Source organism: Lepidochelys kempii, chromosome 2, assembly GCF_965140285.1.
Source record: "Lepidochelys kempii isolate rLepKem1 chromosome 2, rLepKem1.hap1, whole genome shotgun sequence".
In the NCBI taxonomy this organism is placed as follows: domain Eukaryota; kingdom Metazoa; phylum Chordata; order Testudines; family Cheloniidae; genus Lepidochelys; species Lepidochelys kempii.
In genome coordinates, this window is record NC_136381.1 from 269,573,637 (window position 1) to 269,590,229 (window position 16,593).

The 16,593-nt window shown below is 45.0% G+C and overlaps 1 protein-coding gene across 1 annotated transcript in view; it reads right to left on the bottom strand.

The window, feature by feature from the left end:
* Positions 1–11,954: 11,954 nt before the first annotated feature.
* The window catches only part of LOC140905756 (stonustoxin subunit alpha), a 46,179-nt gene continuing 41,540 nt past the window's right edge, over positions 11,955–16,593 (bottom strand). The window contains exon 4 of the mRNA XM_073329172.2: positions 11,955–15,736. Within this exon, the coding sequence (XP_073185273.2) occupies positions 14,772–15,736 (965 nt within the window). The 3' untranslated portion in view covers positions 11,955–14,771. The remainder of the gene's footprint in view (positions 15,737–16,593) is intronic.

Genomic DNA, 16,593 nt, shown 5'->3' on the forward strand with positions numbered 1-16,593 from the left:
GTTGTCTGGTCACATTTTATTTTTTGTGAGAAGACTGAAGCAAAGTAGGCAGTGAACAGCTTCTTTTCTATCATCTTCTGTTATCAACTCACCTTCCACACTGAGCAGCAGAACCATACTGTCCTTGATCTTTCTTTTTTGCCTGACATTTGTAGCACCTTCTTGTTGTCTAACATTCCTTGCCAACTGTAACTCATTCTTTGACTTGGCTTTCCTGATTTTGTCCCTACACGCTCGTGCTATTCCCATATATACTTCTTTGGTGCCATGGCCCTCCTTCCATTTCCTGTATATAGCCCTTTTGGATGTTAGATAGCTAAAAAGCTGTTTGTGAAGCCACATTGGCTTCCTGTCACTCTTCTTATCTTTCCTATGTGTTGCAATAGTTCCATGTTGAGCCTCCAGAAATCAGAATTACATCTTTTTAGGAACTGTCTACCCTCTTCTACTCCTTTTCTTCCTAACTGGCCTTTCCATGGGACCTTGCCTGCTATTTCTCTGAGTTGGTTGAAATCTGCCTTTCTGAAGTCCAGTGTCTTTGTTTTGCTCATGTCCTCCTTTCCACAAGATCTTGAATTCTGTCAGATCATGATCACTTTCTCCCAATTTCCTGACCACCTTCATGTCCACAACTAATTAATTCCTGTTGGTAAAAACCAAATCCAAAATAGATGACCCTTAGTTTTTTCCTCAACTTTTTGAATCAGAAGGTTGTCCCCTACACATGCTAAATTGTTGATCACCAGGCTTTTGATAACAAACTTTAACATATTTGAAAATTGATATCTGGGTCTCTTAAGGGGAGAACCTGATTAACAGTTTTCAAATATATTAAAAGGCTGTTATGTAAAGCAAGATGATGAATTGTTCTCCAAGTCCACTGAAGGCAGCACAACAAGTAATCAGTTTACTCTCCAGCAAGGAAGATTTAGATTAGATACTAGGAATAACTTTCTAACTATAAGTATAGTTAATAATTGGAATAGGCTTCCAAGGGAGGTTGTAGATCTTCATCTGTGACAGGGTATATAGACCCCTTACTGGCCAGAAGCGGTTTAAGGAACAGTTATGGACTAAGTAGGCTCCACTCCTTAGCTCTTGCAGAGCATGCCTGGACTGGAGGTGGGGTTTGAAAGCCAGCCAGGCAGCTCAGTCTGGATTTGACCAGACAGAGCGGAGGATGTAACCTGGGAACTCCCAGGGAGACCTGGATCTGAGCCTGCCTCAAGCTGGTGAGCTAGAGAGATTCTGCACCTAGCAGCAGGAATGAGGGCTGGGAGTCCTGAAGGCAATGTTCCCCAGAGTCAGAAAGCAGCTAGATGGGATGCAGATTGAAGTAGGAGGTTGCCCAGGGAAACTGATGGGAGGCTGGACACCATAAGGAGCCCAGTGAGCAGCCAAGTCAACCTCATAGGGTCCTGGGTCAGAATGCAGTGGAATAGGGTGAGCCTGGGTGTCCCATCCTTGCTTTAGCGGTGACTACTAAGTGGGATTGCCACCATAGAGACCATAGCCATTAGGTGGGATTGCTGCCACATTGAAATGTTGCCACTGGGTGGGACTGCCACCCACCGAATTGAGCCACTAGGCAGAACTGCCATGAATTGAACTATGACCACTTGGCAGGAGCCCCTGCACCAACCCCAATCACAACTGGTGGAGAATGTGAGCAATGTGACCCAGGTCTGCCGGAAGACCTAGGAAAAGAAAAAGAAAGAACAAAAGAGAAGAGGGAGAGAAAAAAGAGGGAAAAGCCCCCAAAGGTAAAAGAGTACTTGGGGCAGGGAAGCGATATGGAGATGGACAAGCTGCTGAAATGGCTGGCTGGCAGCCAGCAATGACAAATGACACAACAGCGGCTACAACAGTGGCAGTTGTTCCAGCAGATGGCCATCCACCACCAACCACAGGCTGCCCAACAACAGCAGCAGCTCATAGGGGAGTTGGCTGTGCAAGAAGATGAACAACAACAATGGCTGGTCCAACAGATGGCCACCCTCTCTAACCAAAGGGGGTCAACATCAGCCCAGGGTCAGAAATACCCTATACCATGGCTACAAGTAATCCCCTGTTGAAGTTGACGAAGATGGGCTCTGGAAATGACCCGGAGGCATTTTTATTCATCTTTGAGAGAGTCATAACAGTAGCAGGATGGTCACGAGATCATTGGACCATCTTACTGGCCCTATACCTGACAGACCTGGCCCAGATCACTTATTAGGGCATTGAACCTAAAGAGACGCAGGACTACTCCACGGTTAAAGTTTCTATCCTGGACGCATTTGACATCATACCTGAAACTCACCACCAACATTTCCACCAAGAAAGATTCCCCATGGGTGCTTGACCCTGGGCCATGGCCCTGTCATAAATATAAAGGGAAGGGTAAACCCCTTTAAAATCCCTCCTGGCCAGAGGAAAAATCCTCTCACCTGTAAAGGGTTAAGAAGCTAAAGGTAACCTCGCTGGCACCTGACCAAAATGACCAATGAGGAGACAAGATACTTTCAAAAGCTGGGAGGAGGGAGAGAAACAAAGGGTCTGTGTGTCTGTCTATATGCTGCTTTTGCTGGGGATAGACCAGGAATGGAGACTTAGAACTTTTAGTAAGTAATCTAGCTAGGTATGTGTTAGATTATGATTTCTTTAAATGGCTGAGAAAAGAATTGTGCTGAATTTCTGTCTGTGTGTCTTTTTTGTAACTTAAGGTTTTGCCTAGAGGGATTCTCTGTGTTTTGAATCTAATTACCCTGTAAGGTATCTACCATCCTGATTTTACAGGGGTGATTCCTTTACTTCTATTTCTATTAAAAGTCTTCTTGTAAGAAAACTGAATGCTTTTTCATTGTTCTCAGATCCAAGGGTTTGGGTCTGTGGTCACCTATGCAGATTGGTGAGGATTTTTACCAAACTTTTCCCAGGAAGTGAGGTGCAAGGGTTGGGAGGATTTTTGGGGGGAAAGACATGTCCAAACTACGTTTCCCAGTAAACTCAGTTAGAGTTTGGTGGTGGCAGTGGATATTCCAAGGACAAAGGATAAAATTAATTTGTACCTTGGGGAAGTTTTAACCTAAGCTGGTAAAAGTAAGCTTAGGAGGTTTTTCATGCAGGTCCCCACATCTGTACCCTAGAGTTCAGAGTGGGGGAGGAACCTTGATAGCCCAGTGCCTCAAAGAACATTGGTGGTGGTGGTTGCAACCAGAGAGGCAGATGGGGGAGCAGGTAGCAGAACAGGTGTCTCTGGAATAGTACACTCAGATATTCCACACAGGAAGTAGGAACTGGGTTCTGCGACACTGGCCGAGAACATTAGCATAGGCTGTCAAGCTGACTGATGACTTCTTAGCCACCAAAGGTAACCTGGGAGTGGCCACCCTCCCCAGGAATCTGAAGATTAAGGGCATTATGTTCCAGAGTATGCAAGGCTACCAGGGATGATGTGCATCTGGGGGACTGGTCATAGGCCCCAAATCATGACCCAACAGCAGCCCGGATATGGTCATGGGCATAGGGGTCTGGGCATACGAAAATTCCTGGCTGCCATCCAGTATGAGAATGGAGTCCCCTGACCAAACCCAGATGGCAAGAAGGGAGAGGGGGAGCCTCCTGAAAGGCCCGATTCTCCTGTGGGCAGTTGGCCGTTTCTGCCAAGACCTTCCATTTATGGATTATTCCTATGGGCAGGCATGGATGGCAGGCACCAGTGACAGGAAAAAAGGGGGCTACCAAATTGACTATCCCAGTGTGGATAAATGGAGTGTGGGGACCCAGAAACACCCAAAAGCCCCACTAGTCCCGCTCCCAATAATCAGGTTGCCATTCAAAAGGATCAGGATGGATCTGTTGGGACTGCTGAAAAGACAACAACTAGCTATGAATATTCTCTCAAAATATCAATGGTGAGGAACACCCCATACTATACCTCAGTCAGAAGATGTTTCCACAGGATATTTCCTATTCAGTCATCAAGAAGGAAGCCCCAACCGTAAAATGGGCTGTGGATGTGCTGAGGTGTTACCTGTGGAGGAACTCCTTCAAGCTAGTGATGGTCCATGCCCCGCTGTGCTGGCTGAACACTGTGAAGGATACCAATCACAGGATCATGAGATGGCACCTCTCGTTAGAGCTGTATAGTTTTGAATCCTTCACCGGGCCAGGAAGGACAATAAGAAAGTGGATTTCTTTTCATAGAATCATAGAATATCAGAGTTGGAAGAGACCTCTGGAGGTCATCTAGTCCAACCCCCTGCCCAGAGCAGGACCAATCCCCAACTAAATCATCCCAGCCAGGGCTTTGTCAAGCCTGACCTTAAAAACTTTTAAGGAAGGAGATTCCACCACCTCCCTAGGTAACGCATTCCAGTGTTTCACCACCCTCCTAGTGAAAAAGTTTTTCCTAATATCCAACCTAAATCTCCCACACTGTAACTTGAGACCATTACTCCTTGTCCAGTCATCTGCTATCACTGAGAATAGTCTAGATCCACCCTCTTTGGATCCACCTTTCAGGTAGTTAAAAGCAGCTATCAAATCCCCCCTCATTCTTCTCTTCCGCAGACTAAACAATCCCAGTTCCCTCAGCCTCTCCTCATAAGTCATGTGTTCCAGACCCCTGATAATTTTTGTTGCCCTTCGCTGGACTCTCTCCAATTTTTCCAAATCCTTTTTGTAGCATGGGGCCCAAAACTGGACACAGTACTCCAGATGAGGCCTCACCAATGTCAAATAGAGGGGCACGATCACGTCCCTCGATCTGCTGGCAATGCCCCTACTTATACAGCCCAAAATGCCATTGGCCTTCTTGGCAACAAGGGCACACTGTTGACTTATATCCAGCTTCTCGTCCATTGTCACCCCTAGGTCCTTTTCTGCAGAACTGCTACCTAGCCATTCAGTCCCTAGTCTGCAGCGGTGCATGGGATTCTTCCGTCCTAAGTGCAGGACTCTGCACTTGTCCTTGTTGAACCTCATCAGATTTCTTTTGGCCTAATCCTCCAATTTGTTTAGGTCCCTCTGTATCCTGTCCCTACCCTCCAGCATATCTACCACTCCTCCCAGGTTAGTGTCATCCGCAAACTTGCTGAGGGTGCAATCCACACCATCCTCCAGATCATTAAAGAAGATATTGAACAAAACCAGCCCCAGGACTAACCCTTGGGGCACTCCACTAGATACTGGCTGCCAACTAGACATGGAGCCATTGATCACTACCCGCTGAGCCCGACAATCTAGCCAACTTTCTACCCACCTTGTAGTGCATCCATCCAGCCCATACTTCTTTAACTTGCTGACAAGAATACTGTGGGAGACAGTGGCAAAAGCTTTGCTAAAGTCAAGGAATAACACGTCCACTGCTTTCCCTTCATCCACAGAACCAGTTATCTCATCATAGAAGGCAATTAGATTAGTCAGGCATGACTTTCCCTTGGTGAATCCATGCTGACTGTTCCTGATCACTTTCCTCTCATCTAAGTGCTTCAGAATTGATTCCTTGAGGACCTGCTCCATGATTTTTCTGGGGACTGAGGTGAGGCTGACTGGCCTGTAGTTCCCAGGATCCTCCTTCTTCCCTTTTTTGAAGATTGGCACTACATTAGCCTTTTTCCAGTCTTCCGGGACTTCCCCGGATCGCCATGAATTTTTAAAGATAATGGCCAATCGCTCTGCAATCACATCTGCCAATTCCTTTTCAAGAGACCGGGGGGAGAAGAATTGCAAAAAGGCACCCCAAGCCTCCAAAAGGGATCTCAGGAGGAGGGTGTATGAGATGGGATGTATAGACACCTCACTGGCCAGGAGGGGATTAAGGAACAGTTATGGGCTAAGGAGGCCACACCCCTTAGCCCTTGCTGAGCATGCTCAGACTGGAAGTGGGGTTTAAAACCAGCCACTCAGCTCAGTCTAGGCCTGATCAGTCAGGGAGATGCACATACCCTGAGAGCTCCTGGGAGGACTGGATCTGAATGTCACAGGCAGGAATGTCTGTGAGGGGAGGGCTCCTGCCTCATACTGGCAATGAGGGGCGATCAACAGGTTATCTCAAGTGCTTATATACAAATGCACAAAGCCTTGGAAACAAGCAGGGAGAACTGGAGGTCCTGGTGATGTCAAGGAACTATGACGTGATCGGAATAACAGAGACTTGGTGGGATAACTCACATGACTGGAGTACTGTCATGGATGGTTATAAACTGTTCAGGAAGGACAGGCAGGGCAGAAAAGGTGGGGGAGTAGCCCTGTATGTAAGGGAGCAATATGACTGCTCAGAGCTCTGGTACGAAACTGCAGAAAAACCTGAGTGTCTCTGGATTAAGTTTAGAAGTGTGTGCAACAAGAGTGATGTAGTGGTGGGAGTCTGCTATAGACCACCGGACCAGGGGGATGAGGTGGATGAGGCTTTCTTCCGGCAGCTCACGGAAGCTACTAGATCGCATGCCCTGATTCTCATGGGTGACTTTAATTTTCCTGATATCTGCTGGGAGACTATACAGCGGTGCATAGACAATCCAGGAAGATTTTGGAAAGCGTAGGGGACAATTTCCTGGCGCAAGTGCTAGAGGAGCCAACTAGGGAGGGCACTTTTCTTGACCTGCTGCTCACAAACCGGGTAGAATTAGTGGGGGAAGCAAAAGTGGATGGGAATCTGGGAGGCAGTGACCATGAGTTGGTTGAGTTCAGGATCCTGACGCAGGGAAGAAAGGTAAGCAGCAGGATACGGACCCTGGACTTCAGGAAAGCAGACTTCGACTCCTTCAGGGAACGGATGGCCAGGATCCCCTGGGGGACTAACTTGAAGGGGAAAGGAGTCCAGGAGAGCTGGCTGTATTTCAAGGAATCCCTGTTGAGGTTACAGGGACAAACCATCCCGATGAGTCGAAAGAATAGTAAATATGGCAGGCGACCAGCTTGGCTTAATGGTGAAATCCTAGCGGATCTTAAACATAAAAAAGAAGCTTACAAGACGTGGAAGGTTGGACATATGACCAGGGAAGAGTATGAAAATATTGCTCGGGCATGTAGGAATGTTATCAGGAGGGCCAAATCGCACCTGGAGCTGCAGCTAGCCAGAGATGTCAAGAGTAACAAGAAGGGTTTCTTCAGGTATGTTGGCAACAAGAAGAAAGCCAAGGAATGTGTGGGCCCCTTACTGAATGAGGGAGGCAACCTAGTGACAGAGGATGTGGAAAAAGCTAATGTACTCAATGCTTTTTTTGCCTCTGTTTTCACTAACAAGGTCAGCTCCCAGACTGCTGCGCTGGGCATCACAAAATGCGGAACAGATGGCCAGCCCTCTGTGGAGATAGAGGTTGTTAGGGACTATTTAGAAAAGCTGGACGTGCACAAGTCCATGGGGCCGGACGAGTTGCATCCGAGAGTGCTGAAGGAATTGGCGGCTGTGATTGCAGAGCCACTGGCCATTATCTTTGAAAACTCGTGGCGAACCGGGGAAGTCCCGGATGACTGGAAAAAGGCTAATGTAGTGCCAATCTTTAAAAAAGGGAAGAAGGAAGATCCTGGGAACTACAGGCCAGTCAGCCTCACCTCAGTCCCTGGAAAAATCATGGAGCAAGTCCTCAAAGAATCAATCCTGAAGCACTTGCATGAGAGGAAAGTGATCAGGAACAGCCAGCATGGATTCACCAAGGGAAGGTCATGCCTGACTAATCTAATCGCCTTTTATGATGAGATTACTGGTTCTGTGGATGAAGGGAAAGCAGTGGATGTATTGTTTCTTGACTTTAGCAAAGCTTTTGACATGGTCTCCCATAGTATTCTTGTCAGCAAGTTAAGGAAGTATGGGCTGGATGAATGCACTATAAGGTGGGTAGAAAGCTGGCTAGATTGTCGGGCTCAACGGGTAGTGATCAATGGCTCCATGTCTAGTTGGCAGCCGGTATCAAGTGGAGTGCCCCAAGGGTCGGTGCTGGGGCCGGTTTTATTCAATATCTTCATAAATGATCTGGAGGATGGTGTGGATTGCACTCTCAGCAAATTTGCGGATGATACTAAACTGGGAGGAGTGGTAGATATGCTGGAGGGGAGGGATAGGATACAGAAGGACCTAGACCAATTGGAAGATTGGGCCAAAAGGAATCTGATGAGGTTCAATAAGGATAAGTGCAGGGTCCTGCACTTAAGACGGAAGAACCCAATGCACAGCTACAGACTAGGGACCGAATGGCTAGGCAGCAGTTCTGTGGAAAAGGACCTAGGGGTGACAGTGGACGAGAAGCTGGATATGAGTCAGCAGTGTGCCCTTGTTGCCAAGAAGGCCAATGGCATTTTGGGATGTATAAGTAGGGGCATAGCGAGCAGATCGAGGGACGTGATCGTTCCCCTCTATTCGACATTGGTGAGGCCTCATCTGGAGTACTGTGTCCAGTTTTGGGCCCCACACTACAGGAAGGATGTGGATAAATTGGAGAGAGTCCAGCGAAGGGCAACAAAAATGATTAGGGGACTGGAACACATGACTTATGAGGAGAGGCTGAGGGAGCTGGGATTGTTTAGCCTGCAGAAGAGAAGAATGAGGGGGGATTTGATAGCTGCTTTCAACTACCTGAAAGGGGGTTCCAAAGAGGATGGCTCTAGACTGTTCTCAATGGTAGCAGATGACAGAACGAGGAGTAATGGTCTCAAGTTGCAGTGGGGGAGGTTTAGATTGGATATTAGGAAAAACTTTTTCACAAGAGGGTGGTGAAACACTGGAATGCGTTACCTAGGGAGGTGGTAGAATCTCCTTCCTTAGAGGTTTTTAAGGTCAGGCTTGACAAAGCCCTGGCTGGGATGATTTAACTGGGAATTGGTCCTGCTTTGAGCAGGGGGTTGGACTAGATGACCTTCAGGGGTCCCTTCCAACCCTGATATTCTATGATTCTATGAGCCTAGTCTTCTGCTGGCAAGCCAGAGAGATACAGCACCGGGTGGCAGGAACAAGGGCTGGGAACCCCAAAGGTGACATTCCTTAGCCATTGGGTGGCAGCTAGATGGGATGCAGACTGGAGTAGGAAGTGGCCCATGGAAGTTGACAGGAAGCTGTGCCTTTGTTAATGTCTTTAGCCCTGTCTCTGGACTAAGTCCTCATAGTCTTCCGGACTACCTATAAGTCCATGCCTGCCCTGGTATGCTCCAAAACAAAACGTGTTCCCTCCTCAGGGCCAGTGGGCGCCCACTACTCCGGATCCCAAACCAGGGACCTTACAAATAGCAGCCACATGCTGCTTTCTTTAACAGCTGCTGGTGCTGCATTCCCTGGGCTGCTGCCCATTCTGTCCCACAATCTTTACCCATTACTTTAGGGATTACGGTCCTTGGATTCTGTGTCTGTTCCCAGTTTGCGCAGAGTTTCTCCCCTGTCCTCTTTGCCTGGAGATTCCTTCTGTCTTATCCCTTCTGATCCTAGGCAGGAACTGACCTGCTCAGGCCCAGCAATTCCTTTTAACTGAGTTTGCTGTGCTCTGATAGGCTCCAGGGAAGCAGCCATTCTAGGCAGGTCTGGAGGACTCACCTTCATTGCTCCTTTCCTGGGACAGGATGTGTTAGGAACCCCGAGGTCTCCAGCAGGGGGCCTCAAAGGTCCTGCTACACCCATCACAGAAGGTCTAGGCTTACTTGGTCCTTTCCCAACATGGGGGAATGCACTAGATGATCTCTCAAGATCCCTTCCAGCCCAACATTTCTAAGACCATGTTCAAGAGAGGGCATATCAATGATAATACAATGAGCATAAATAAGATACTACCACTCACCCCCCCTATCCACCGAACCTGCACAAAGGACTATGCTTGCGGACTGCCTCTACCCACTACTGGCTCTCTTGTTTTGCCTTGTGCCTAGTATTCACCTAAGACCACTGTTTCCCTCTTTGTGCCTCTGCTCAGGGGTTTATGCACTGTGGCCAGATTTATAGAGGTATTTTGGCATTGCACCATGCAGCATTGTGAGGCCTCAGAGACTTTGATCGTAGAATCATAGAAGATTAGGGTTGGAAGAGACCTCAGGAGGTCATCTAGTCCAATCACCTGCTCAAAGCAGGACCAACACCAACTAAATTATCCCAGACAGGGCTTTGTCAAGTCGGGCCTTAAAAACAGCCAAGGATGGAGATTCCTCCACCTCCCTAGGTAACGCATTCCAGTGCTTCACCACGCTCCTACTGAAATAGTGTTTTCTAATATCCAACCTTGACCTCCCCCACTGTAACTTGAGACCATTGCTCCTTGTTCTGTCATCTGCCACCACTGAGAACAGCCTGAATCCATCCTCTTTGGAACCCCCCTTCAGGTAGTTGAAGGCTACTATGAAATCCCTCCTCACTCTTCTCTTCTGCAGACTAAATAAGCCCAGTTCCCTCAGCCTCTCCTCGTAAGTCATGTTCCCCAGCCAGCTAATCATTTTTGTTGCCCTCTGCTGGACTCTCTCCAATTTGTCCACACCCTTTCTGTAGTGGGGGGCCCAAACCTAGATACAATATTCCAGATGTGACCTCACCAGTGCCGAATAGAGGGGAATAATCACTTCCCTCAATCTGCTGTCAATGCTCCTACTTATACAGCCCAAAATGCCGTTAGCCTTCTTGGCAACAAGGGCACACTGCTGACTCACATCCAGCTTCTCATCCACTGTAATCCCCAGATCCTTTTCTGCAGGACAAGCGGCAAAGAGTCCTGTGGCACTTTATAGACTAACAGATGTATTGGAGCATAAGCTTTCGTGGGTGAATACCCACTTCGTCGGATGCATGTAGTGGAAATTTCCAGAGGCAGGTATAAATATGCAAGCGAGAATCAGGCTAGGGATAACGAGATTAGTTCAATCTGGGAGGATGAGGCCCTTTTCTAGTAGAGGAGGTGTGAACACCAAGGAAGGAGAAACTGCTTTTGTAGTTGGCCAGCCATTCAGAGTCTTTGTTTAACCCTGAGCGGATAGTGTCAAATTTGCAAATGAACTGAAGCTCAGCAGTTTCTCTTTGAAGTCTGGACCTAAAGTTTTTTTACTGCGGGATGGCTACCTTTAAATCTGTTATTGTGTGTCCAGGGAGATTGAAGTGTTCTCCTACAGGTTTTTGTATATTGCCATTCCTAATATCTGATTTGTGTCCATTTATCCTTTTAGGTAGGGACTGTCCAGTTTGGCCGATGTACATAGCAGAGGGGCATTGCTGGCACATGATGGCATATATTACATTGGTGGACATGCAGGTGAATGACTGAGGCCCTTGTGGCCAGATTTTTGAAGGTCTTTAGGTGATTATAGATGCAGACAGGTATCAAGATGGATTTTCAAAAGTATCCAGGCACTTAATTTCTTAACACTCCAAAACTGTTCGAAGGAAGCTACAGGGAAGCAGTGGGACACTATGGTAGCTCAATTTCACTGCCCCAGGGGGTAGGAAGGAAAGGTTTATGCACATGGCTAGTGGACATGGCTAGTCAAAAGATTCTGGACTCGTGCACATGAGGCACACACACACCTAGTGGGGTCTGTGTGGACAAACACTCAAAGAAGAATTCTCCTTGAGCCCCCCAAAGAGGACTTTATGACCCTGTGTGCTCCCACAGAAGTGTCCAAGGGCTGTAGTAGAAGGGAGGATCCCTTCACTCATTTATAAAAGAAAGCAAATACTAATTTTAACTATAAGGAGGCAATAACTGATCCATAGTAAATGTCGCCTTTTACTTTATTTAAAGTGAATTTAGTGATGTTGTTTGGCTCTGGTTGCTACAGTTTCCACTTCAGAGTAAAATTCCCTCTGGAGTTTTTATCAAATGTGGAGGCTCTCAAGTCTAAGGATAATGGCCACAGACACAATCACAAGTACAAAGTCTTATATGTACTACAAGTTTTATTAAAATGATAAGTAAAATTACAATTATCCATGTGTGATGGATTCAGTCACAGAGACCCCCTTGAGACTGTCATGTGATGTGCTGAAAATACCTCTGAGCCCATTTTGTATGCCAGGCTGGGACTTCCAGAATCCTGCCTTGTTGATCCAGACATGCTATCCTGCTGCAACACAGACCCAGGGTCCGGATCACACCCCCAAAACTGCAGACTTTAACTAAAAACAGCTCAGCAGGTTATCTGTCTCCAGCACCCAGACACCCAGCTCCCAATGGGAGGCAAACTCCAAATAAATCCATTTTACTCTGTATAAAGCTTATACAGGGTAAATTAATGAATTGTTTGCCCTCTATAACACAGACAGAGAGATATGCATAGCACTTTCTTCCTCCAGGTATTAATCACTTACTCTGGGTTTACTAATAAACAAAAGTGATTTTATTACGTATAAAAAGTAGGATTTATGTGATTTCAAGTAATAACAGACAGAGCAAAGTAAGTCACAAAGCAAAATAAAGCAAAAAACACACAAGTCTAAGCCTAATACGTTAAGAAACTGATTACAGGTAGTATCTCACCCTCAGAGATGTTCCAATAAGCTTCTTTCACAGACTAGACTCCTTCCTAGTCTGGGCCCAATCTTTTCCCCTGGTACAGTCCTTGTTAGTTCCAGCAGATATCTTAGGTGGTAAGCAGGGGCTCTCTCATGACTGGCCCCTTTTGTCCTGCCCCCCCACCCTTTTATAGCTTTGGTACAAGGTTGGAATCTTTTGTCTGTCTGGGTCCCCACCCCTCCTTCTAAATGGAAAAGTACCAGATTTAAGATGGATTCCAGTACCATGTGCCATGGCCAAATGTCCTGTGAGACCCCAGCCTCCATTCTTCCCGAGCTGGCCCACATGTACACAGGAAGGTTTGCAAGTAAACAGAGCCATTTACAGTTAATTGATTCTGAAGCACCCTTAACGGCTTCCACTTAATATGTTTACTTCAGTAATACAAGTTTATATCTTATTCTCCTAACTCCAGACATAGAAATAATGCATGCAAACAAATAGGATGAACACACTCAGTAGATTATAAGATTTGTAATGATACCTTACAAGAGACCTTGTGCATAAAGCATATTCCAGTTACGTCATATTCACACTCATCAGCACATTTCAATAAAACATATGGGGTGCAACGTCACAACATGCATATAGAAAGCCTACAAAAACCTACTGAATAATTATAACTGTAATGAGACTCACATCCTGAAAAATATTCTAGGGTCCGACGACCTTCTCACCAACTGATCATCAGTCGAGGGATAGTTCCTGCTGGGATTTTTCCCGTGGGTGTTCCCACTTTTACTTAACCAGGGAACCCTTTATATATTGCAATTCTAACTGCACCTAACACCTTATGCATATGTATGAAGGTGTCAGTCCTCTTTCCCTTATCTGTACTTTTACATCTCATAAATATTGGGGTCCCCATTTTTCATAGGTTGTTTGTAGTTCCTCTTATTCTCATTAGCATCTATGCATGACACGTACCCTGTGATCAAGAGAGACATTCAAAGATGTTACAATCATGTCTCTCATAGTCTCGGACAATACATTGCGATCTATTGCAATCACCTATTGGCACATCTTAACAGTAATCTTGGGACCTTTGGGGCATAGGGTTATTCATTGGTCAACCACTCATGTCAAGGATTCTTAAGTGTATGGCCTAGTGTGGTTAAGATGAAAACTTACAAGTCTCAGCCAGTAGGCCATGCATTTCAGTCATGTTTTATTTATATACCTAGTACACATTCATTACTTGTAAATACTTATCAGCCGTATACCTCTGTAATCCTACAACTTTAATCTATTTAGCATACATTGATTGTATATGAAATAGCATATAAATTGATCATAACATGACATAGCACAATGATACATGGAAGAGAAAATTAACTAATTGGCTACAGAAATGATACCTGGGTTAATGTGTCTTAAAATTCAGCATAAAACTACATAATGTCATCAAATTCTATAACCCCAAGTGCTGACATATGCTTAAATGTAAATAGAATTTATTTTTATAACATCATTTATAATTAATGGAAATTATCACATGACATTTCACAGCAAATCAGAAGCTGAAACAGGAAAATATAGAAGTACATTACATAATTATAGGTAGGCTATATCTATAGGTAGATGTGGTAGAACTGTGAATATTTTTAAAGCATTTAGTCACAAATAGTTTAGTGAATAGAGGTGCTGATTTGAATGTGAAAAAATATTTGCAAACCTTGAAGGTTTCATGAATTTTCAGATTATTGATCGGAAAATCCACATCATGCATCACTGATTATTCTCTTGTTTACAAAATTTTAATCCAGAAGCATAAACAATATCATGTGACTTGGGTGGCCAGTCATAATTACAAATACTGAATACTGACAAGTCTGAATGAACTGCTTGTGAACAACCAATGAGCTGAGAACTGTTCATCCAAACTGATGAGTGAATGCTTATGAATGGTTATTTTTATGAACAGATTGATTTCAGTAAGTGATTCCTGAACAGAATTAACATCTACATTTACAACCATATTGTCAACAATAGTAGTCACAATTAATATCTTATATCAACCCAAGGTTATTCCAACTCATAGTTCAGAAGAGATCAAATAACTGTAGCTGGAACCACCACCTAATGTTAAGAAAGAACAAAAGCTAATAGCTTCATTTACTCATGCTTTGTATGCATCTGCTGTAGGGTATGAAAGTATAAGCCTGACTATGAAGCTGATACAAATATAAATTTCAATGCAGAAAAAAATTAGGAGGTTAAATGGTTACAAAGCACTGAAATTTAATTTATGACTATTGAAAAACTGGCAAAGTGACAAGAGAAGGAGAAATTATAGTAAGTCAATCGTTATTAAAACCAGCTTTTGATTTTTGAAAATATATGCCTGAATTCTAATAAAATGGCTTCTATTATAGAAGCATCGTCAGCTTGTTCCCTGAATTTACGTAGCTCTTCCTGGTAGTGGTTATTTATTTTCTCTAAATCTTTTTCCAGTTTTTGTCCTAGGGCCTCCTTCTGTTGGGTCTTTTGTTTCAAAGTGATTTCATCATGTGAGCCTTCCTTCTTTAGTTCCTTATCTATATTTTTACATTCCTCATCATGCTCGCTTTCTTTTCTTTCCATCTCTTCCTTACAGCTTTCTCTGAGTAGCATGATTTTTTCTTGAAGTTTCATGTGAGCATATTTATAGATGTTATTAGTATAATGTAAGCCTCCTTTCATTTGCACCATTTTATCAGTTATTGTAATTAGCTCTGAAATCTGGGCTTCCTGGTCCTGTCCTTTTGCTTTGTTATTGAAAGTGCAGCATCGATTCCCGCACTTTTCCATCAACTTCTGAAGATCTTTGTCATCCAAAGCTTTTAAATATTCATCTAAAGTCACGTCACCTAAGTCATCTTTTCTGGTGAACAAGAAGATCATGTACTCCAAAGCTTTTTCCCCAAAAATGTCTTGTATTCTTTTAATTGTTTTTTTCTCTTCTTCAGTGAAACGACCCAGCTGCATCACCAGAACTATAGCATGGGGTCCTGGGGAGGAGACTACAACACAACGCCCTATTTCTTTCATAGTTTTTTCTAAAGGAACTTTTGTGTCAAAAAGACCAGGAGTATCAATGACTGCAATGTCCCTGCCGTTCCAATCTCTTTTCCTGACAGTACATTTGTCTGTTACTGATTGTGCTGTGATTTTAGACTCAAATAATTTCTCACCGAGGATGGTGTTTCCCGTTGCACTTTTCCCAGCTCCAGTTTTGCCAACAAGAACAATCCTTAGTTCGGATTTCTCAATGTAATGTCTGGCAGCTCTTGGGCCTGGAAGAAGTAAGTTTGACAATGTCATGGTAAAGATAATAAAGTAACAATGTGTGAGTTTGGGGGAATTTCCCTTTCTGTAATTATATCTGTTGTAAGGCCTTAGTTAATTGGCATGGAAACATTTTGCATGTTGGAGCAGAGCAGCAAAGTGGGTGGTTAGCACTGACAGCCGGTCACCTTTGGAGGCCTCGGTTCAGATTTGAGTGAGTTCTAAGCACACAGCAGGCTTTGGGCTGGAGGGGCCAGCACAGGGAGCAGGTGTTGTTTCTGGGAGGGATGCTAATCTGGATCCTTACTGTTCTGTTTTGGAATCACTGCTCATGGTGCAGTGTTGCCACCAGGTCTCATTAGCTCCCTGTCCAGCCTCTACTACATGCAGAAAGGAGCAGCAGTCACCAGGAGCCAGCCCAGCAATGTGGGAGCAGCAGAAAGAGCCAGGGCAGACTAGAGAATGGGTCCCCTAGTTGCCAGAAGATGCCCAAGGAGTTTAACTTGGACCTGACTTCCAGAGAAGTGGAGCACGCCCAGCTCCCCCTGACTTCAGCTGGAGTTTTGGGTGCTCAGCACCTCTACAAATCAGCCCCTCTGTTTTATTTTTGGGGTAATGAGGTAAAAAGAGAAAGGAAGGAGACTAGGGAGATAAAGAACGGAATTAAAAAAAGATGAAAAGGGAAATGGGACAAATAATTGGGACAGATGGATGAAAGGGGAAAAGAGTGAAGCCTGTGGAGCAGGAGAAGAAAAACAGGAGTGAGGAGGGAAAACAGTGAAGGAAAAGAGGGCAGGACAGGAAGAAAACACTGTAGAAGAGGTACAGACAGTAAAAGTAGATGGAGAACATGCACCATGCCCAC